Raw genomic sequence first — 23,648 nt, 5'->3', positions numbered from 1 at the left:
CCGGAGAAGATGATGAGGTGGTGAAAAGGTTAGGTGGCAGAGAGAGGTGATGAGATGGAGGAGAACTTTCAAAAAAATGTATTCTGTATTCCCTATAAAAATTTATTCCCCGGAGAACTTTGAAAAAAATCTGGATTCCCTCGAGAATTTATTCCCCGGAGAATTTTCTTTATTCCCAAAGCCGCGGCCTATAGACATATGTCTCTTCTCTCTGTATCAAATCTAAAATCTTACCTAAATGACAGCCGACCACGTGTTGAGAGGAGAGGGAAAGATACCCTCCTCGCTTATTATATAGATTGTAATCAAATCTCAACCTTCAAACTTTGAGAAACTAAATCTCAACCATTAAAGATAAACATGGGAGAGTAAATCTTGGCCATTGAGAGGAGGGGGAAAGATACCCTCCTCCCTTATTATATAGATAATCATGTAAATCAAAAAATATAAATTGTCTCATAGTAATTATAACCATGACATTTGGACTCTTAAAATTTATTTAGTTTTATACCTTATCTGTAGTCACATGAAAAAAGTTTAGAGGTAACTATTCCACCAAAATTCGAACCCGAAAACTCTGAGATTTGAGGGTAACTTATTTTAAGTCGGTATTTTCTCCCAATCTTCATCTTCATCGTCGCCTTCGACAACCGCCACAACTCTAACCACCACCTACCACCTCCGATCACTACCACTAATTTGTTCTTTCTTTTTCTTTATCAATATTCCAACGAAAAGAAGAGAGAGAGGGATGAAAATAATTAGAGGTAAGGATTAAAGGCGGTGGAGGGTTGTAGACGAAAGTAGTGGCAGTCAGAAGTCTGATTGTCAGGAAATTGTGGAGGTGGTGGAAAGTGAGAGCGAAAATGAACGTTATGGAAAAAAAATCTAACTAATATGCGTATCTTCATTTTTTTTTACTCAAAATAAAGTTGTCTTCTACTTATTCATTGGAACATAGGTGGGTGGGGTTTTTTTTTTTGTTGAGAAATCTACTACGATCTACGTTAGTCATTGCAGGGCATTGGTACATCAGGAAGATGTGATAAGTAACTACCTAAGTTCAAAATTAATGAAAGATGCCTAATTCCGACAATATGAAAGAGACCTAAAACCCGACAAATTTATTACATCATTTACCCCTTTAATAATCCAAGTTCAATAAACCATGAATTCCGTCCTCCTTGAAAATCGAAACTAGGACTTCCAGAATTTTGGAATTTATGTCAACACTTTCAACCACTTGGACAAGCAAGTGTTCACGGTGGGTGGGGGTATTGATGGATGTCTGTCTGCCTATAGAACTTCCCTACAAATTGAGGAAAGCAACCCCTGTTCGAATCAACAGAGAAGGTGAAATCTTTGGTTCTACTAGATCGTAATCGTCTTCCAAAAAAATAAAAATAAAAATAAAAAAATATAATAAGTTGCCTAACCCAAGGAGGAGCGGGTCCACTTGTAAAACACATGCTATTCTTCTCTCATCCTCCTTGAGTGACATCCTTTTTCTTTTTTTCCTTTGCCCCAAGATTTAGTTTTCCTCTCATACCCAAAAGGAGAAGAGAACTTCTCCAAGGTGTAATTTTTTTTTTGGAGGGAGAATAGAAAAGATAGATTTCTCAGATCTGCAAATTTCGTTTACAGGTATCCCTTTGTTGTTATATTTTTTCATTCAAGTCGTTTCTTGTCATAAAATCTCTTTCTTTCTCTTGTTGTTCTTGGTGCAACTTTCTATGTTTTTTTAACCCTTCTTTTTCTGCTTAGATCTCTGCACTTCTCTCTTTTTCTCCCTTAAATGCTTATGGGTATTTTGTTTTTTCTTTTCATTTTATGATTCTAGACTCTGGGTACTTCATTAATGATAAGTTGGAGTTTGGGTTTTAATCAAATATTGTTTTTTTTTCAATTTGTGTTGGTGATTGCTTTCTGTAAGCTCATTAATGGAGTTTCCTTTTGAATTCTCTGGTGGATCTCTTTGTGATTCTCTTGTTTTTCCTGAAACAATGCCATTGCTACCCAGTTTTTGTAGATTTCATTTCATTCAATTTTTAACCCTTTAACCCCATTTTGTTATAAATACATAAAACATTTCCTTATTTGATTTGAAATCTTCTATGTTCCAACAAAATGGCTCTAATATTGATTTGGTTGTGATATCTTATGGATTATAGATCAAATTGTGGAATGATAAGGAGATGGGGAAGAAAGGAAACTGGTTTGTTGCAGTAAAGAAAGTTTTCAGCCCTGAATCAAACGAGAAGAGAGATCTGGTAAGAGTGATTTTTAGAATTTCCATTTTGTTCTTTTAACAATGATACCTTTCAGCTCTAAATTAAGTATCAAGGAATTAAATTTCAAAATATTTTGGTCGTAATGACCGATCGAAATGGAAATTTAACGACGTTACTCTTAACAATGCCTTGTGAAGCAAATAAATTTCCAAATATTTTGGTCATTAATGTTCTACCGAAATTTCATTCTTTGAGTTAAACAATTGATTTGTTCTTGAGCAGAAAAAGAGTAAGTCCAAGAAAAAATGGGGGTTTGGAAAAGAGAAAGACCATGAGACTTCTTCTTCAGTGGTAGAAGAAACTATTCAACCAACTCCTCTGCTAGAGGAGGAGGTGAAACTGGATGAAGTAGAGAATGAACAAAACAAGGAGGAATCCTCTGGTGCAGTAGCTCGTGCTGCCCACGCCGAGACTGGAATTGCTGCTCCTCGGGCAACTGTGGATGTCGTTAGGCAGAAGAATGCGAGACGGTTTCCAGGGAAGTCGGAGGAGGAAGTTGCGGCGATCAAGATTCAAACAGCGTTCCGAGGTTATCTGGTATTTCCTCGGTTCTGATCATGTTTGTTATTTGTTACTATTTTAGGATCTTAAGAGGTATATATAGCTAATACGACACATGTGGAATTTGTACTGCGCTGTAGTATAACTTGGTTTCTAAGCATTGTTTATGTTTTTCTGAATATCCAGTGAATGAATGAAATAGTTTCTCAATTTTTTTTCAACTTTTGGCAGGCAAGGCGAGCTCTACGGGCTTTAAGAGGCTTGGTTAGGTTAAAGACTTTGATCCACGGGCAATCTGTCAAACGCCAAGCCACAAATACCTTGCGATGCATGCAGACGGTGGCACGTGTGCAGTCCCAAGTCCGTTCAAGGAGAATAAGAATGGCGGAGGAAAACCAGGCTCTCCAGCGCCAGCTCCAGTTGAAACGTGACAAGGAGCTTGAGAATATGCGAGCTAGTGTATATCTCTACATTATTCATTTCTGTTTTTTCCATTTCATTGTTTGAATCTTTGATGATGAAGGCCTGCTGGTTGCTCGTAGTACCTTTGCTTGATTTTCGTTTTGGAGTCTTTTGACCCTCTAGGCGGAATCACCTATTGAACAAATTTCCCCGTAAACAGATGGGAGGTGAATGGGACGACAGCAGTCAATCCAAGGAGCAAATTGAAGCGAGTTTGCTTCACAAGAAAGAGGCGGCCATGAGAAGAGAAAAGGCGTTGGCGTATGCATTCTCACATCAGGTTTTTTACTTCGACTAGAACCTAACTAAACCCTCTATTCTTTTCTCTTAGCTCCATATTTTTACTTGTTCTCCATATTCCCTGGACTATCAAGTCGGCGCTTCTTAGCTTGTGACACGGTTTGATGCCACAGTTGATGGTTGATTTAGGATGAGATTTGTGTCACTGTCTAATTGTGATTACTTGAACTCGACGATAGTTAATTTCTTGTAGTCTTCACTTGATACAGAATCTCTTTTTTTTTCTTGACATTCTATACGACTCTGCAGCAAATGTCGAGGAATGCTTCACGATCCACAAACCCGATGTTCATGGACCCAAACAATCCTCACTGGGGTTGGAGTTGGTTAGAGAGATGGATGGCAGCCCGTCCATGGGAAACCAGAAGCACAATCTCTGAGAAAGAACTGAATGATCAGTCATCCGTAAAGAGTGCTACCCGGAGTGTTGGAGTAACAGATATCAGCAAATCGTACGTCAGCCGTGAAGCTAAGGCAGATAAACCTTCACCAAGATCACGTAAACCGAGTGGGGTTTCACCTTCAACTCCTCAATCCCGGCCTGTATCATCATTACCAGCTGGGAAGTTGAAGTCGGCAAGCCCAGGGGAAAGAAATCTGTATGCCCAAGATGAGGATGGTAGGAGCAGTTTACAATCAGAAAGACCGAGACGACATAGTATTGCTGGATCTTTGGTTAGAGATGACGAGAGCTTAGCTAGCTCCTCAGCATTGCCAAGCTATATGATACCAACTAGATCTGCTCGGGCCAAACTCCGCCTACAAAGCCCCGTCACAGTCGAACATGAGGAGATTTTGGAAAACGTATCCTCAGGGTCCGTGAAAAAACGGCTATCTTTTCCAGCTTCTCCCAGTGGACCTCGCCGACATTCAGGCCCACCCAAAGTGGAGAGTAGCTCCATCAAGAGCATTAATGTATAAGTAAAGCAAATATCAGCAATGGAAAAAAGCAATTGGGGAAAAGGTGAAAATAGAAGAAACAGAAGAAAACAAATATTTCAAGTTAGGAAATCTATTTAGCAAAATTTGTTATTATTTGTTACTTATGTTGTATTAGTGCATTAAAGGGTTTTCGGGTAAAATGGATTATTGGGTTCTAGGGATTGTGATAGTGTGTCAATATATGTACTTACTGTGTACCTTGGTGTTTTTCGTTCTCTAAATCGTTGATGAATTAGCTCAAATTCGAACCAAATTATTTGGAAATGAGAAGCATTTTATTTCAATTCTCTAATATAATACAATTCTAACAAAGATGCTAAATTCTACAAAAATTCACTCACTATCCACAAACCCACAGCAACAAGTTGATTTCTCCCTCTTATCCTTCCAAATATTAAGCCATCTAGCTGAAACAACAGAATGACAATAACTAACAATGTTACTTGAAATCAATAGAAATCCAGGGTTCCAGATATGGTGAAAGGGGGATCGATATCGACTCGGATGGCCTTGCCCTCCGAGGCCTGTTGTGGTAGTTCATTTGCTTCTTTGGGTGGTACTCCTTCTGCAGTCCATATAGTAACATGAGGCCATTCATTTTTCGAAGTTATCTTCTCACCATCAACAGACCCTAGACAGGCTTCTAGTGCAGCAGATTTCTTTGAGAAAAGCAATGCTGTTAAATCGATAGGTACATTTCGGTTGAGGTAGACGCCGTAATTAGCGACAGCTGCCACTCCATGACTCCTCTTGTGAGCTAGAGTTACGTGAGCGTTCTTAAGGCAAGTCTGCATATCTTTATTCTTGAGGAAACCTTCAATCTTGGGATTCTTCTCGCTTAACTGTTTGGTGTGATCGGAGAGAACGAAGGAAAGGAATTTTTTATATGGAGATTAACATTGTATCAAAGTAATAATGAATCGAAGACCAAAATTATAAGACCTAAACAACTGACCTTATCCAGGAAGCTTCTGATTTCTGCAACAGGAAGGGTCACAGCAGCATAAACAATCGTTCCAAATTTCCTCTTTTGACTGTCGGGTGTCTTATATTCGCCTTTTGCAATAGTTTTTAGTTGCTCTATTACTTGTTTGACTGCTAAATCAAATGGAACCTGGAATTATAGGCAGTAAAAATACTATATTAGGTCAAAGAAGCTTGGACATATACAAACCTTAAGGAGTTGGGAGCTCTCTCTCTCTGTAATTATCTCTACATTGATGTAGTATGCTACATGTTTGTGGATCATAAAATCTCGAATATAGTTTTTGTGAGACACAAATTGGTAACTGCATTCAACTTAATCCTTAAATGAAACTAAAAAACAATAATATTGACCTGCATAGCATTGAGGGCATCTGCATTTTCATGTAGAACCTCACGTAGCCGCTTTTCCCATTTAGCCCACTCCTTAAAATAATGTCCTTTGGTGGAATCCTTCCTAAGGTAAGAGTATTGACAAGGAAATAATAAGAAATTCGGTAAGAAACAACTAGTTCGCAAACAATGAGTTGAATCCTCAAACAGAATCATTTGCATTACTATGACATAAGATGAGATATCAGTCCTCTGATGAATATTGACTTAAGTTAAAACATATTCCAAAAAAAGAACGTAAACAATCAGCAAACAACTATAACAATCAGCAATTTATAGAACTCCTACCTCCCGTCTTTGGTTATGTGTAGATGGTACAAACTTATTCCCTCCTCCAATATAGATTTAACAGTCCCAGGTAGGGGAGGCCTGCAATGAAAAAAAATCATTTAAATCAATTTCCAGTGCCAGACATTCCGAAATTTGATGTTTCTTTCCTGCCCCACAAGCAAAGAGGTCTGAAGGTACAAGATAACTAAGTGATTCCAAGCAAATCATCTAACGAGTGTGTCCTCTATTTCCACTTCCGTTTCTTCTAAGAACTATAAATAAGAAATTTCAATATAGAAATATGACCTCTCCTCTTATATTAGACCCTAAATGGGAATCAAACCTATAAGATGGGCATAGATGACAACTCAGTTTATCTTTCTTACCTTTTTCGTATGTAGGACGGGCGGGGGGAGAGGTGAGATAGGGTTACAGGTTTCTAGTGTGGTAAGAGAAATGGAGAGAAAGGTGATGGAAACGAATTTGGTAGTTCCCCATACCAAATATTTTATAGCTCATCTAGTTTGGGCCTTTCTAAAAGCATGGTTCTCCTCCTATTCAGCTCAAGTTGTGAACAAATTTGCAAACAGGTAGACATAAATTAATCTTACCTATCGTCTTTCAGCAATGGCATTTTGACAAGAGTGCCAAAACGGTCAATTAACTCATGCTCAAAATCCTTACGATTCTGGAAATTCAGGAAAAGACAGCACAAAAAGGTCAAGAAAATGGTTAAAGTTCCACGTCTCTAGAACTTGTTAACACCAAAGAATATATTTTACCTTGCCCTCGTAAAGGTGATAAAACATTAACAGGACATAACCAGCATTTGGAGATCCCTTGTCCAGATTTCCCTTTATTATGCACAGCATATGGAAATACATTAGATAAGAGATCCTACACAGTTTAGAACATAAAATATAGAGAACTAGAGATTACTGAAGAAGAAAGACAAGTACCGGATGGTTAGCTCGCTGTAGCACACGGAAGATGAAAACAGCTAACGCATCGAGAGAGAATGGATTTGACTCAGTTCCTGCACATCAAGAACAACTGTGAACGAGTAATCAACTCTATGGAAGTCCATAAAATGCTTGATTATTACATTATTTGATATCAAATATAATTAAACCTCAAACCTTGAAGCAGACAAGACAAGGAAATGGCCCATGCTCATCATCCCAGAAAGCAATAAATTTAGTTAAAACGCTAGTTAGGATGATCAGAGGTATAAGAAGGATTTTCACACAACGGAGGGAGGGCATGGAAGAACTTTCAGCGTAGAGGACAATTTACAAAATTTTGTTTGGTTGAGAAGGAACAACAGGAGAAGTATCTCCTCTGTTATGTCCTTCAGACTCTACTACATGCAACAAAGTAGTTGTTTGTAGGACACAACTCCTAGACTTCCCATAGGCGGGCCATGATAATATATTAGGGATGAGGCAATTATAACCAGTAGAGGTCCAGCAATACAAAATGTTATGCTTGGACTTAGAAATGCAAGCTGAGGTCAATAACCTTCAGAATCAGGAACCACTGGAACAGCTGAAGCCCGTGTACTTCGGCACATGCCTTCAATCTGCATGATCGGAAAAGACATAAAATATCCATCAGATAAGAAAGGAAAATCCGTGGAGTCTTTGCCAATCAAATCACAACAAAGCCAAGGCTTTTACCTGTCTCCAAACTTCTTCATTTGGTGCATTTTTGTCAGCAAGGGTTATTCTTAAAGGTTTCTTTTTACGTTCATCAGCAACCTTCTGCCAATACTTTCCTGCCAATGTTTCACAAAAGAGGAGAAAAGGTTGTAACAGTGACAATAAGATTATCCAGGCATAAAAACATTCAAAACCAACTCGAGGCGTTTTTTCCATTTTTAAAGATCGACAAATCTCAGGCTAAATGAATTGCATTTTCCTAGGTAATCTTTTTTACAATATGGGTCAAAAATAAGTATTCCTGTTGCAGAAATAATCTGCAGCAGATAGATATACACCAACTATAATCTCGACTTCTCAACTAGGAGAACCCACTTTGACATCAAACTGCAAGTGCCATACTAAGTGGCACTTTGAAGATTCTGACATTCATTCCAGAAAGCCGTCATGCAACAGAAATAGATACATACCTTTGATAAGATCACCCATGAGACTATGGATTGGACGGTCATCTCCCAGTCCACCAGGAGCACTTAGAATTTCCTTGCATAGCGCAGACTTGGCACAACCTGGTATTCCTGAAATGGCAATGAATACCAAGGTGGTCAGTAGAAGACGATCGAGATAGTCTAAGAAAGATATTAAGGCTGCGGGTTTCTAAAAAATTAAGAGAGACATTACCTAAACATAAAAGCAAAAGGAGAAATAACTAAACAAGCGACAGCAAGAATTAAAGCAGGTTGGAGGCAAAAATGTTTACTAAATAGTGAAGCCGGCCCTTCTAGAGTGTTGCTTGGTACCAGTGTTGAAAGATAGACCCAAGCTAAGTTTGTGTGCATAAATATAAGAATTGAGATGCTCCAAGTACGTTTTGGTCCAACGATCTCAAAGAATAGAAACAGTCAAGAATTTCGCTCCGGACATTCTTTGTAACTATTGATCGTTAGTTCTACGTCTACCAATTTTGATGCCCACATTCAAGGCGTCAATACTTGATTAGGGTAAATCTTCTAAAGATGGTATCCTATGGGCTTGATGACCAGACAAGGGCCTGCACCACCTCTCATGGATACAGTATTGATCAACATGGTTCAGACATTATAAGACTTTCATAACTAAAATTAGGTGATTAGAAAAACGGGCCAGCAAAAATCATGGTAGCATGGATTTTTCACGAAAGTTCTTATTTTGTACCATAACATAATGAATACTGAAATTGTAATGTTATTGTTTACCATGCTCAAAAACTAACATATGGTAACAGTAACAGTAACAGAATGTGAGGTTGAGAATGAATTATTTTTACCAGGAAAGAATACGATCAGACCCTCGGCTTTTGGAACCGTGTCCAGTACAGCACGATTTGGGCTTTGAGTTGCTGCACCACTGTCCTTATCAAGGTCACCTTCTTCATCCCTACCAGATTCAACAATTGCCAAGAAATCTTCAGCCATTACTAAATTCCCAGCAGATCCTATCAAAGCCTGATTCTCTGGGCTGCGTCTTGCATATTGCTCAAGGAAAGGCTCAGCTTCACTAAGATATATAGACGACGACAACTGCTTGTTACCACACTTCCTTCTTATATAAGAAGCCCTGAATATCAATTCGACCAACCGATTCACACCTTATGAATGGACCATATCAAAGTAAAAGAATGAAAGGAAAGATATACACCTTTGAGTACAAAAAAAGCAGTCAACTGGGCTGTAAAGAAGAAACAAGAATAGTTACCATTCATCTAGCATCTTGCTAAGTTCCCGCTGCTTCCCAGAGGAAGTACCCCAGATCTTCATTTGCCTATGAAAGCCAATCATGTAATCAATATTGAAAAGCATAAAGCAACAAATATTGGAAATTGTTAAAATAAGAAAAGGAGCACGAATCTGCAAACGAACTAAGTGTCGAGGTATTCAATTTTACGTCATGTCCTAAGATGAATCTGCTAGATTGTGACTGTTTATTGCTTATCTGTTGTGAGGGACGTCCTCACTTCCTTATCTCTCTGTTTCCTTTCTTGTCTAGTGGCATTCGTTGCTTTGACATTTAAGTTTACTTACTTATTGTTGGAGGAAGTCACTAATATTGAGTGTATGCTGGAGTGTTGTTTATTATATTTTCATATGCTTATCTTTTAAGTAAAACCTGGATCACTATGAAAGCGTCTCTGGTCTGTTATAAGATGGATGCGACCAAGCTGAACTGGAAACAAGTTTACATGGTTGATCTGAATGAGAAGTCCTTGTGCCAAATGACACTCTTGTATTTGCTCAAGAGAAATCTCAAAATTTCTTGCTATCATATTGGTATACGAATTAATGCAGAAACTTACTAACGTTTCTAGGTTTACTGGAGAAGGAAAGATGCAAACTTACCTCAAGTAGTACGTCTTGTAAGCTGCTGGACCTTCTTTGAAAAGAATTGACAACCCATTGCGAATCAAGAAGGTTCGTATCTGCGAATTTATGAGTAGCATTACAAGACAGTATCTAAAAAGCTAAACCAATACTAAAATCACATCAATGTTAAATTTCATGCAATGGAAAGATCTACATACAAGAGGGTTAGCCTGTTATTTCAAACTTTTCAGGTAGCATGTGATTTAAACTTAGAAGTAGAATCATATAAATACCATATGCAGAAGAAACTAGACATATGCACTAAACAGTTGAAAACATCAATTACCTACTAAAGGACTCAACTGCATGTAATGGTAGCTTCCAATTATGTATCATACTATCATGTCAAAATTAATTGATGCCCAACTTATCATATCAGAACACTTAGAACAATTTCTCTATTGGACAATGCGGTGAGGAATTGACTTCTTTTTCCTTATACCATTACAAAGTTTACAAGTTCCAACTCCCAACAAGGTAAATACATTTCACCTTAAGAAGTTATATTTCTTCAGAAAAGAAATACTTCTCCAATCAAATAACTGAAGTGTTGACTCTTGCGCTACATTTAAGTATTTGTGTGTCATTAACCATACCTTATACGTAAGAAATTTCAATTTGATCATTAAATTTGCATCTTCATCAGCTAAACCATCTGTTCCCGATGAACGTGTACCAGAGCTAGCATTGCCATTCTTTGCTATAACATTATTATCTTTTGCAATTTCCGCAGCTTTTTCTTTGTTCACTTTGAATAAATTTATATCAACAAAAAAACCTGGGAGAAAGAAAAAAAGGAAAAATCAGTAGCAAAAATATTTTAAAGTGGTCCAACCAGAGATAGAATAAAAACAAAGAATCCCTTACTGAACTGTAAAATAGCCAGCACAACAGAGGTACAAAATAGGGTTTGAACACAAGAAAGTTACAACTATGTGAATAGGTTGAGATCTTGTTACATCCAATGGCAGAAACTAACATGAAGGTCACATAATGAGCTTTCTGGGAACAATCACTATGTACAGTGGCTGTAGTCCTAGATTAAGGAAGAAAGGCGTTAACCCCTGAATTGAAATAACCTATATCAAAGAAGAAAGACATTTACCTCTATACAATGGCCACAGTCCTGGATTATGCCTGAAAAATTAAAATTTCCTTCTAAGAAAATACAAAACGGATATATGCAGCATACAAAATGAATAGTGAATATTTATAGACCACGAAACTAAATCTGCAAGTTGAGCTAGACCTCATCTCCTTCTGGTATCTTCGGAAAGCTGAATCACTATGTACATGGATAACCATCTTAAAATGAATGTTATCGGCTGTGACAGAAGAGATCTTGTGGAAATTATAGTAACACTTCAAAGCAGCTGGGAATCGCTTATCTTTTATTAAACGGACTACTTCCTGATGCAATAGTAATACAAAGACACTGTCAGATGACAACTTAATCAAAAGCTAGTCAGCAACATGAAGAATCCTTCTAGTCAATCGATGTAGGAAAACAATAGAAAGAAGGTTTGATAAAAACTCAATAATCCTATGAGCAAGGTTTAGATATTCCAAAGATAGATAAATACATGCCATACAGAAACTTACAGACCCAAGGTGTAAAAGTACTCGAAAGAGTAAATTTTGAACAGGGGCCATTAATCTCACCTGCAATTTAGTGGTAGAATAATCAGCAGGGTGAGCCTGTAAGAATTTTGAGGCAATAGCACGATCAGCATTTCTAGAATGAGCACCATTATTTCCATTTCCAAACCAGTCTACTGCGTCAGGGCAGAAGGAGGTTCCAACACTCTGAAGAAGAGCTTTAATTTGCTGAAGTAAGAATGATTGAGACGAAATAACCCAAATAAGTTATAAAACAAAACCAAGCTCGACCATAAAATGATAAAAGCATTATTCTAGATTGATTTCCATTAAGGTCACCTGTTCCTCGTTGGACCTATTGGCAGCAAATAATTCTCGAAGACTAGGTCCTAAATCATTGGCAACTGCAGTTACAGGTAATATACAAACACAAAAAATCAGAGAAGGCACAGGAGAAGAAACTTATAATGGAAAAGAGACGCCTAAAATGAACCCACAGAGAAACGATACTATCAGCAAAACAAATTAACATACACTCAGCTCTTGAAGATTTCACACAAGTGAAAGCAGGATACGCTAGAAATGGCAGGATATTTACAATAGAAAGATGGGAGCATTTTGTTAAGCGTTTAATGCAGAGCAAATATGTGTCGGACCTAGATTACAACATATATATATATATATATATATACATATTCAAAACTGTATCATTTGCTACCTTCTAACGGCGGTGGAGGGAACTCCTTCAGAACTTCCTCCATATGTTTTGAGCTCTCATGGTTCACAATACGGGCAACAAGACCTTCTAAGATTTCACCTTGCACTTCAATGTGGTCTTTCGATCCTGCAGATAGAGTAAACTAACAATTACCAAGTCCAGTCAAGGAATAATCTGAGGGAAAAAAAGGAAAAGAAAAAAAATTGCAACTATAATAGTTAACCTGACAAAAGGTTAAAGGACATTATGCCAAAAAAGATGGAAAAAAGGCACCCATAATAGTTAATCAGATGAAAAAGGTTATAGGCCAGAAAAAGGAAAAAGTGTAAATGTAATAGTTAATCGGATAAGAGAAAAGGTTGACAGACTACACGCTAGTAATCAAGGAAACAATTTTAAGGTTGGCATTTCACCTAGACACGATCAAAGTATTAAGTGGACCAGACTAGCATTGCTCAAGAAAAACTGAAACGCATACTGAATAAAATATTAGTATATAAGAAAAATCAGATAAGATGGGTTTTACCTGAGACAGATATATCAGCGACTTCATCAAGGGCTTTACACACTGATGTTGCAGTTCCTTCTTCACATAAGGCATCAAAGGCAGCAAAAAAGGAAGAGACGGATTTCCTTCAGTCAAAAAGAATATACTCAGAATCTGAGATTTTCTTTCCTATATAGCATGTAGTGTAATGAACACAGAGACATCAACCGAAGTACGTTTATATTAAGCAACAAAATCTCACGTGGCATGAAGCCATGAACAAGAATCTTTAAATTCGGAGTATAATGTTGATCAGAAATTCAAGATAAGGTTCCAGCTGCTCATTTGTTCTAGAATATGCCTTATGCAATACCAGTTCTGTAATATTTGCGAACAAGAGCAAGCTGTAAATTATAGATCTTCACCTTGTTGAGAACAACCAGACATGATTTGTTGGCAGCCGCCATTTCCTACAAAAAGCAATTATGTCTGGAGTAGAATAAAAATTTGGTTTTCCCTTTCCCAATTCCGTGACAGCAGTCACTACAACTGCACAGAAGCAAAATCGACCACGAAGATCGTGTAAGTGATTAGAAGACAAACACAATGTGTTGGAACTATTTAAACCTACGTGCACATAATATTCAATTAAGCGAAAGATGCACCATAATCCTCCCGAGGACGCTGTCCATGATCTCCAAGAACAGCAGTCACCAATTCCATTGATATGCACATACGATTTCTCTGAAAAAAAATGAACTGTTGGTTACCGTCTTCGAGGTTCGAATAAACTACTACTAGGAACTGAATAATTTAGTTAGGCTTCACGTCTAACGGATTTTAAGGACTTCAGATTTTGAATCTCATCACAAACTGCAATACAATGTTTAGATGAGTTCCCTTTTCTGGTATAGGGTCTTCTGTGTTGAGCGTCACTCGTTTGTGTATTGGCATGTGTTTTTGGCATCTATCTTGTATCAACCATCTTACTAATATATTTCCTTCTATTACTCATGAAGAATATATCAATTAATGCTGGATACATGAAAAGTGAAAAGAAGAATACGTCTATGCAACAGAGTATTCTAAGTAAACTACTAAAAGTCTAGATTGAACATGGTATTTAATTATCCTTACATGTAAGTTACCTCAAGATAATCATTAAACTCTGCTTGCTTCTTAAATGCTTCAGTACCCCATGCCTCACGGAATGTTCGTCCAAGAACAAAAACACCAACAGCAGTATATCTGCAATAAGAAAAGCAGGTTCTTTAAGGTCCACATAAGAGCGACATTTTAACAAAAAAAATACGCATTAAAAAGTAGCAGTAGCATATAACAAAGATATTAAGAACTATAACCGTACACATTGCCAAAACTATTCTTCGCATATGCTCCGCCCTCGTGCCCAGCATACATGAAAAGAGATCCTGAATGCTTAAGGGAGACCTGTTTATGTTAAATTAGATGCATATGATTTCCAATAAGAGTACAAAGTCAATGATGCCTTCAGTGATTACTTAACAACAGTAAATAACTCATACAACATAAGTAAATGAATAAGTTAACTGGTATGTAAAAACTATACCTCCAAGGTAGCCAGGCCATGAGATACCATTTCTATCATTCTAGTTCGAACCTGCAGACGTACAAAACAAAGGGGGATGAATTACGTATGTGAAATCCTAATAACTCCCACACTAGTTTTACCAACAATCGCTATTGTACGAGTAAGAACAAACACAAAGACAGCATATAAAAAACTTTAATGCACCAAACTTTTATCGTAGTAAAATCACATGTATTCGTAGTTTCATAAATCAGTGAACTTGGAGAAGAATAATACCTCTTGGTCCGATTTCTCGTTTTCAAATTTCGGATAAAATGTAGCTCTGGTTTGTGCAACAGAATAGGTATAATTATCAACATTAAAATCTGCTCCCAGTGAACCTATAACTTTATTACCCAATCCCACATTACTCTTTTCAGCTGAAGAAGACCCATTCTTCTCGACAGTGACAGCAGTTTTCTGAGGAGGACTTGCAGCTTCAACTACAACAGAATTAGGTCCAGTTTTTGTTCCATACTGTTTAGGCACCCAAATTGAGCTTTTTAATGGAGCCGGTTGTGCTAAAGGTACACTCCCAAACTGTAATGTTGAAGCTGGATTTTGAAATTTAGTTGATTCATCAACAACCCTTAATCCAGCAAGCTTGTTAGTAATGCCTAAAACTGAATCATTTTTCGATATGGAAGAAGAAAATGATGATGATCCTCCTGATTTTGAAACTTCTTTCCATAATCCTCCACCTTTAGTAGAACCAATCTTTCTCTATTTACATATTAAATAAAAAACAATAATCAATAAAAATAACTCCTTTAATCAAATTAAATCTTCTACTAGCAATCTAACACTCAAATAGAGATTAAAAATCAGTTAATTAAGAGGTTAAATGAACGTACCTGACGATTCGGCATTGATAACTCGGATACGAAACTGGTTAATCTGAATGTTCGACCAATAAGAGTAATACTAGTAGTTGAAGAATGAAAAGAACGAGAGCGATTAGATAATAATAATAAGGTGCCTTTTGATTTTGGGGAAGATGAAGAAAGATTGAGAGAGAAAAGGGAGAAAAGTTTGGAAGACATTCATAGGAAGAAGAATTAGTAGGCGGTGAAATAGGGGTTATAAATAGAACGTGGTAGCGAGTCTAGTAAGCACAACTAGTAGAGAGAGAAAGAGTGTTTAGAGACAGATGGAAGAGTGAGAGAGTTGACACTGGTACTAGTCTACTACGACTAAGGAGGGATTTTAGCGGTAGAATCCGCTTCTGGGTTCTTCTTCTTGAGACTTGAACTACTATGGGAATCGTAGATTTGGCATTTTAACAAACACTAGGTGGGCAGAGTAAAGATACAAAACAGAGGATTATTGAAGGAGAGACCCTAAACCTTGATATCAAGGGTTCTAAACCAAAAATTATTAATTTTTTAAACTAAATTTACATGGAAGTTCAGTGTTATGTTCATGGCATCAATGTTTGGCATGTACTTGCCCTATCATCCATGTTACCAAACTTGAGTTTCCATCCTAAGAAAATAAATGGAGTAAATGAAAAAGTTGCGTTACTTTTCTTGATTTTAGGGCATAGTTGACTTTTTTTGGGCCTGGTTATACGGTCGTAATATGTCTCGATTAAGGCAAATTTCAATCTTTGTTCGGTCTATTTGATTCGAAGTGCTTTATATAATAGGTATATGTTTGATGAACCTTTATGGAATAACTGTCATTTTGAGATTATCGATCTAGACCCAATATATATAATACAAGTGTAATAGTATACATGCAAACTGATTCAATATTCACTTCTCCAAAAGTGCAACATGCCACTATAGTATAGAAAGAGTATGACTATGAGACAAACCAAAAGGGAAACTGAGTCTCTTAATTTGAGATGGAAGAAGTATATATTGGCCAGCGCTTTGGGGAAATCAAAATAGTTTCCGGGGTGTGAAGACTTTGTCAAAAACTGGTCAACTAAAGTTGACCAGTATATTTTCTAAACGTTAGGGGGAAAGCAAATTTTTTGACCATTTCTTCTCCATTCGAACAGGTGTTGTCGGAATCCGGCCACCACCAATGTCACCAAATCCGACCACTACCATCATCACCAAAATCCGGCCACCACCATCATCATCAAAATCCGACCACCACCGTCTTCACCAAAATCTGACCACCACCATCTCTAATTTTTGAGATTAAGTTGAAATAATAGTGTTAGTTTTAAACAAGATGAAGGTTAGTATGAACATAGTCTATAACCACTTTATCTTCAACTTTTGTTTCATGATTTCTTTTTTGTTCATGTGATATTAGATGTTTACTTTTATAAAAATGGGTTTTGAGAGATCTAATGGTTTACAAGAAAATGGGTATATTTCTTAGCTATGGCTTTTGCTTCTCTTTTTTGTTAGTTATGTGCAGATGGTAATGAGCTTTTCATGGAATCTGTTCTTTTTAGAGATCTCCCATGGGAAGCAAGCTTAGAGCTTTCCATCTCTCTCTCTATCTCTCTCTTCAAAAGCATTGATGTAGTTGTAGTGTTCTTTGATTTAGATTTCTATGGGTTGCTCCTTCCAATATCCTTAGTGGGGAAAAGTGAATGTTTGTCATATGATTATTCAGATTTTTTTATTAGGTTAAACATAAAATTAAAAAGCCAAATTCTTCTTCACAATTTGACTGTTTTTTATTAGGTTAAACTAAGAGAGAGAGAGAGAGAGAGAGATTGGTATTTAGGGTTAGGGTTTGTATTTGAGGTGTTAGAGAAAGAGAGAGGGGCAGAGATAGAGAGAGAAACTATAAGAGAGAGAGAATGGGGAGAGGAAGAAAATGGTGGGGGTTGTTGCCGGAATGGTGGTCGGAGTTGAAGATGATGAAGAAGAAGAAGAAGAAGAAGAAGAAGAGGAAGAAGCAATGTTCGATTTCCCCTTAAAATTTGTTTCCCTAGAAAATTTCTAAACTTTCACATATTCCCTTTAAAATTTCACACCCCAGAAACTATTTCGCTTTCCCCAAAGCGCCGGCCTATATCTTCCGTCCAGACTTAGGGGCACGACCTATAGTACCTGTATCGGCAAAAAGCAAGAGAGTAGAGATGGAAGGACCAATTTGTGATTCTCCAAAAGTTAAGAGATGACATGAAAAATACAAAAAGGGAGACAGTATAATGGGGTCGTCCTTGTACACAAGATTTCTCACATATATCTTTGTGTATATCTGTAAAGATTGATTTCGTTTGTGTATTACTTAATTTATGATGTTATTATCGCATGTCAAACATGTCCTTAGTAGTTTTGACAAAAATTCTAAATTCAAGGGGTAAGCTCAATTCCCAATTATTGAACGGGTAAACTCAATTACCCTTAAAATTCACTCGCTAATAGGGCATAGAACATAAACAATGCCATAATAGAACTTCTTTTTGAGTACAAGAAAAGTTCACACACGGGAAATATAGATGACCAACCAACTCTTTCTAACTACATGGTTAAGCATCATACTTGTCAGGATCGTAAATCATAAAAGCCTAAAATGGCTCACGTTATAGAAAAACTATTCACATAACAAAATCTTATACCAATTAGGACTATGTCCTATGTGTATCCAGAAGGTTTCCCTACACAGATTTTACTCAAAAAAGTCGAAAGAGCAAGTCCAGTCAAAGAAAACAAAAGCTATATTTGTTAATAGAGGAAGTTCAAAGCAAAGTTAGGTCCAGTAGTGTGTACCACAGTTATGGTCGACCCCTTAACTCACCTAGCGAGTGACGAATACCTATCATCACCCACCTCCCCGGTAGTAATGATGTGGTCAGTAGTTGTGTGGGTTTGGTGGATGCATCTGCGGATTTTGTTGGTGATACTGCTGTCGATTTTGCTGGTTATAAGGGTTTTGTTCGTAATGTCTTGGCTGATTGTGCTGGTTATGTGGGTTCTGTAGACCCTGTTGATTCTGCTGGTTATGCAGATTTTGCTGGAGATGTTGATTCTGCTGGTGGTTATAAGGGTTTTGTTGGTTATGCGGATTTTGTAGCCTCTGCTGAGCCTGTTGGTTATGGAGATGCTGGGGCTGCTGGTTATGCAAATGCTGGTTCTGTGGGTTCTGTGGTCGCTGTTGTGCGTGCTGATTATGGGGCTGATTCCGTTGTTGATTCAGCAGCTGATGTAGCTGCTGAGCCTGTTGATTATGGAGATGCTGGGGCTGCTGGTTCTGTTGCTGCTGCTGTGCATGCTGATAATGGGGCTGATTCCGTTGTTGATTCGGAAGCTGATGTAGCTGCTGACCACGCACCTGGAGATACTGCTGCTCCCGCACAATGTTACGTTCGTCCCAGATTGGACAAGAACATGTTGCTTTTTTATTCTTCCATTCAGATCCACAGGTATAGCAGAACTCATGACCACATCTACAAAAAAGTGTCCAGATAAGAGCCATTCAAACAGATGAAAACAAATATATGAACTACTTGATCAAATATTTAAGAACTAGATCATCAACAAAAGCAAACTATGGACTAGTTCGATTCACAGATACGGCAAAGTCCTTGATTTAAATGTATGGAGGTGCCAACATTATAATTTTACAAACTTGCTGGGTGGGGGAGGGGGGGTGGGGGGACAGTTGAGGAAAAATATAGAAGCAACCGAAGATAATCAGCTAAAATTGAAGGATTATGGCGTGCAGAACAAGTCCAACATAAGGTATGTACATACATTTTTCCAGATGTTGGAAAAGTCGGGGGGACTACTAGTCGACGGACTCGGGACTAGGCTTAATCGCTACTAGTCGTATTTACACGGGACTAGTCGTAAAATATAAATATATAGTCTATTTTGTATATATAATTATATATAATAGGTATAAATATAAGTATTTGGGCTTAATGAAGTATAAACACTAAATATTCATCCCTAAGAAGGACAGATCTAATTATCAACAAATTCTACAGTATTAATGAAGTATAAAACATTAAAAACTGACATTTATTTGAGTTTTTAGAGAAAAAAGAGTAGAATCTGGGTTCAAGAAAGTAATAGTAAAAAAAATTGAGAAGATAGAGAAACTTGGAATCTTGTTTGGAGAGGAAGAAAATTTTAAAATTACTTCAATCTAGTTAGAATGATGTTTGGAGGGGAGAGGAAGGGTGAAGAAGCCGTATGAGCAAATCCTATACCACCTTAGTTGATTTGAGCAAAAAAAAAAGGTGAGCTAAATAATCCCGACTGGCCCGACTAGTCGACTCGGGGATTTACCCGGAATTCCACGGGACTAGGGTTTTGACTTCTAGTCGAGTCGGCAAGATGGGGACTGAGGAGCAGTCGAGAGTACTCCGGGATTAATCCCGACTTCTTCTTCATTGTTTTTCCTTATAACAGCACACACCACATATTATTAGAAGTGAGGACAACAACAACTATGAAGGGAAGTTTAAAGCATATACACTTCAACCTAGCTTTCTATTGATCCAACTTTAGAGAATTCAGAACTACATCATCCTAGGCTTGGAGCATACATGTTCTAAATCTCAACATTCATTAACCATCTAGTATCTAATATAAAATGGCAAGGGCTTCACAATGTATGAAGTAAGGATCGGGTTAAAGTATGAAAATGGCTTATGACCATTACTCCAGTAACGCTAAAAAATGCAGTTAAAACATAAAGTAATATTGGACACCGATATGACAACGTATATACCTGAAGTTGCAGCAAATAATGCAATTACTGTTCCAGAGTGTTTTATTGGGCATCTAAACATAAGGAAATTTCTTTCGCGAGGAGAATTATTTGAGAAAATAAACAGGAGTTATTGAGGACCCATGATGTGAAAACTAGGTCTCAGTCTCACATTAAGTACATAAATTTCGTAGGCACACTGCACACCGAGAATTATCAAAAGCAAGGAACCACTACTATGATTAGAAGTAAGCAAATAGTATTATTAACAGATGTTCACTTTGACCCAGCATTCCAATGGAAGTACTAAAAACTGGATTATGACCAACCAACCTAAATAATAACTATAAGTATATACAAAAATACAGACATGATGACATGTATACCTGAAGTAATGATGTAATTAATTAGCTCACTAGAATCCAAGGTGTTTTATATCGAGCACTTACACTGTAACCGATCTACATTTTAAAGATAATTGTCTAACAAATAAAAATACCTGCAAGTTATGTGGTAGCAACCTTCAGACAGTTCGATCATATGATTGCACTTTTTGCATTGGCGCCAAAACTTCGTTACTGCAAGAGTCTTCAGCAGTGCCTCTTCTCCCACAGGGGCTTTCGACTTTTGAAAATCATTGCAGTTCATGTTACTGTGCCATGGAACCTTGCAACGGATGCAGAAATAGCCATAGCATTTGAGACATCTTCCAGCTAGTAATTCAGTAGCAGTTTTACTATCAGCAAATTTCGGAATCTCGCCTTTCGACATGAGGGTTGAACATTTAGGGTATGGGCAATAAACTTTCTCGCTTACAGGTATTGAATCCTCCTTGATCCGTTGGCTCATCATATCAATCAACTTTGACGACAAAAACTTCCTACAACTATCAATGTGTAACGTGGTCTTGCAACTCTGATGAGGGCATCGGGGCATCACCCCATTAAGTAACTTGACTTCCACATGTTGTTGCATACAAGAATAACAATACCAATGTAAACATCCATCAATAGCAAACATTTGGTCAACAGAAGTATCTTCTAAGCAAATACTGCATGTCTCTGTCATATCTTTGGCTTTGCTACATTCTGCTGACATTCTGGTCTGTGAATCTATTGCGTCCCTTGCCAGTTTAACTGCAAACTTAATATCGTTTAATCCCACGCGATAAGAAGTGCATTTCTCGAAGTTTCTCCGAACTAAAAGCACTTGATCAATGATAGTAGCAATATTCTGCTGATTCACTAGCCACCTCATTGTAAACTGGATAAAGAATTAACTTTGTTAACAATATATACTTTTCATAAACAATAAATACATTTTTCAAGTTGATAAACCGTAAACCAAAACTAATTGAGGATGTATAATTATATGAAAACCTCTGTTTAATGTCTACGAGAAAGAAAACCTAGAAGCTGATTCTATCATCTCAAATTTGTCAGACACAGTGAACCTTCTACGAAAAGACCGCTACACTTTAGTGTGGAAGTTCTAGCAATACCCAAAAAATCTTCGACTTTTTTCAGTTTCAGAGCAATGTCATGTTCCCCGTGAAACCTCTACAATAACAAGAATAAACCCGATAAACAGTAAGGCTCAGTTCTACAGAAACAACCATTAAATCCTTGAGTTTTTTCAGAGCACTGCCATGTTCTTCTACAATAAAAAGACTAAACGCTGAGTTCTATAGAAACACCCACAAAACCTTCAAATTCTTTTTATACTCTTCGATTACTGCCATGTTCCCGAAAAAGATGATCTAAAGAACTACCAAGTGCCTATTTGAAAGTACTAATCGTAATATGTTCAAGCTACATATGGGTAGCATTAGTTGTTTGGTCCATCAAATGAAGGAACCTTCTTCCCAGAAAAAAACCACTTTTCATTTTATGTTCTTGCATGAGGGCCTTATCATCCGTAAAAGGGAAACTAGTAACATATTCGTCAAATATTCAAGATTTCGAGGTTTTCAGAGCATCTAGAGGACCAAAGTAGGAAAAAAAAACTCCATTAGTCCTATTTTAAATTGAGATCCTCCAATTTTTGTGTGTGTCAATGTGAATCCCTAAAGTTGTTTTGTTTACTTATGGGGCATTAAGAGTTTCTGAGATCAAGTGTTGCATTGGGAGTTTCTAATATTGAGTGTTATGGAGATGCTTAAGGCAAATAATGTAAAGAATCTATGACAAGAAAATCATGAATGTGAAGTAACAAAATGTTAAAATGAAGTGAAAAAAAAAAAAACAAACTCACGTATTGATGAAGAGGTAAGTTATCGTTAAAGAAATCTATGTTCTTTATACCCAAAGAAAAAGCCACAGTTAGACCTTCAATTAGAGCTTTCGCCTCCACCTTCAGTTCGAGTTCTTGATCAGCAAAATCACCCTTCCAATCACCAACCAACAGCTTATGTCCATTCAATATTAAATTATCACTAGGATCACAGATTGCAAACCCTATCGATGCGATTTTAGCTGTTGAATTCTCAACTTTCTCCGCGCTAATCAAACCCTTGAAATACAACCTGAAAGGTCTATGAGTGTTATTATCATTCACATTAGGAGAAATTGAAGAACTACCTTCGTAAAATGGTTTCTGAAAGTGATCTCCAGTTTTCCGCCATTTTTCTTCAGGAATACGACTAATCTCTAATGCAACTTCTCGATCATGAACACGACGTTTAAGATCGTTACGAATTCTACACACTTCTTTCTCCCGTTCCAACTGGTCAATCTCTTCTTGCTTGAACTTTTTAACGAGTTCTAGGGTTTGATATTCACTAACTTGTTGAGGAATGTCTTCAACTTCAATCAGTGAAGCCACCATGGATTCCTCTACCTGGAGTGAGAAGGCAAGGTCTTGATCGGATTCTGTATCTTGGTCCGCCATTGATTTGAACTCTCTCTCTCTCTCTCTCTCACTAGGGTTTTTTATACTGGAGGTGTTTTCACCAGAGTTTATATTTTCCCGTCAAATCCGTACTTGGCGCGCTTTTTTGTTTGCGAGTAGCGTGGAGTGGAAGCTTTCCGATCGGAGAAAAACAACTTCGTGGCAGTCGTGTGTGTGCCCTAGCTCAAGTTTGAACACTTATCTTATATTTACACCATGTCTACACCTACTCTGTTTTTCATGAAGGAAAGCCTACTCTCTGAAAAGATCAAAATGGCCTTCCTATGCGAGGGGGAAGTACACTTGGGAGTAGTCTTAGGGCGTCCCCTATCACTTTTCTTTCATGAAATCAAATTTAATTGACTTTGAACAAGATTTCAAAATAGTTTATTTTGTGTAATTGGTTTAAATTAAATGACTAATGCTCGTTCAATTGAGTTTGTTTCCCCTACAAGAGAATGATACTCCATAACCCACCCAACTCCCCCACATTCTTGTTCTCCCTATAA

General features: G+C 37.4%; 3 protein-coding genes across 3 annotated transcripts; 1 reads left to right on the top strand and 2 right to left on the bottom strand.

Annotated features, from left to right (window-relative positions):
* The first annotated feature begins 971 nt into the window (after positions 1–971).
* LOC147546311 (protein IQ-DOMAIN 3-like) lies at positions 972–4,780 on the top strand. The gene is made up of 6 exons (XM_086636819.1): positions 972–1,644; positions 2,172–2,270; positions 2,514–2,828; positions 3,024–3,251; positions 3,415–3,534; positions 3,804–4,780. Exons 2-6 carry the CDS (start codon positions 2,196–2,198, stop codon positions 4,473–4,475), a joined length of 1,410 nt encoding a protein of 469 aa, XP_086492945.1. The 5' UTR covers positions 972–1,644; positions 2,172–2,195; the 3' UTR covers positions 4,476–4,780.
* On the bottom strand, positions 4,753–15,656 carry RNL (RNAligase). Its single transcript, XM_086636820.1, has 27 exons — positions 15,471–15,656; positions 14,854–15,339; positions 14,596–14,646; positions 14,374–14,456; positions 14,156–14,255; positions 13,673–13,751; positions 13,433–13,556; positions 13,047–13,153; positions 12,521–12,646; positions 12,142–12,206; positions 11,866–12,030; positions 11,453–11,613; positions 11,309–11,340; positions 10,800–10,981; positions 10,180–10,259; positions 9,539–9,604; positions 9,111–9,400; positions 8,275–8,382; positions 7,823–7,920; positions 7,665–7,725; positions 7,103–7,179; positions 6,926–6,997; positions 6,755–6,831; positions 6,162–6,242; positions 5,835–5,937; positions 5,452–5,610; positions 4,753–5,338 (listed from the first exon to the last, which is right to left on the bottom strand). The coding sequence occupies exons 1-27, from the start codon at positions 15,483–15,485 to the stop codon at positions 4,946–4,948; spliced, it is 3,441 nt and encodes a 1,146-aa protein (XP_086492946.1). The 5' UTR covers positions 15,486–15,656; the 3' UTR covers positions 4,753–4,945.
* Positions 15,657–18,129: 2,473 nt separating this feature from the next.
* LOC147546309 (E3 ubiquitin-protein ligase RSL1-like) lies at positions 18,130–23,381 on the bottom strand. The gene is made up of 3 exons (XM_086636818.1): positions 22,504–23,381; positions 20,750–21,513; positions 18,130–18,979 (listed from the first exon to the last, which is right to left on the bottom strand). Exons 1-3 carry the CDS (start codon positions 23,137–23,139, stop codon positions 18,385–18,387), a joined length of 1,995 nt encoding a protein of 664 aa, XP_086492944.1. The 5' UTR covers positions 23,140–23,381; the 3' UTR covers positions 18,130–18,384.
* Positions 23,382–23,648: the final 267 nt, after the last annotated feature.

Source organism: Eschscholzia californica, unplaced genomic scaffold, assembly GCF_041429995.1.
Source record: "Eschscholzia californica isolate CP2 unplaced genomic scaffold, dmEscCali1.0.p SCAF_4, whole genome shotgun sequence".
Classification (NCBI taxonomy): Eukaryota; Viridiplantae; Streptophyta; class Magnoliopsida; order Ranunculales; family Papaveraceae; genus Eschscholzia; species Eschscholzia californica.
This window is presented reverse-complemented; position numbering and strand designations above follow the sequence as displayed.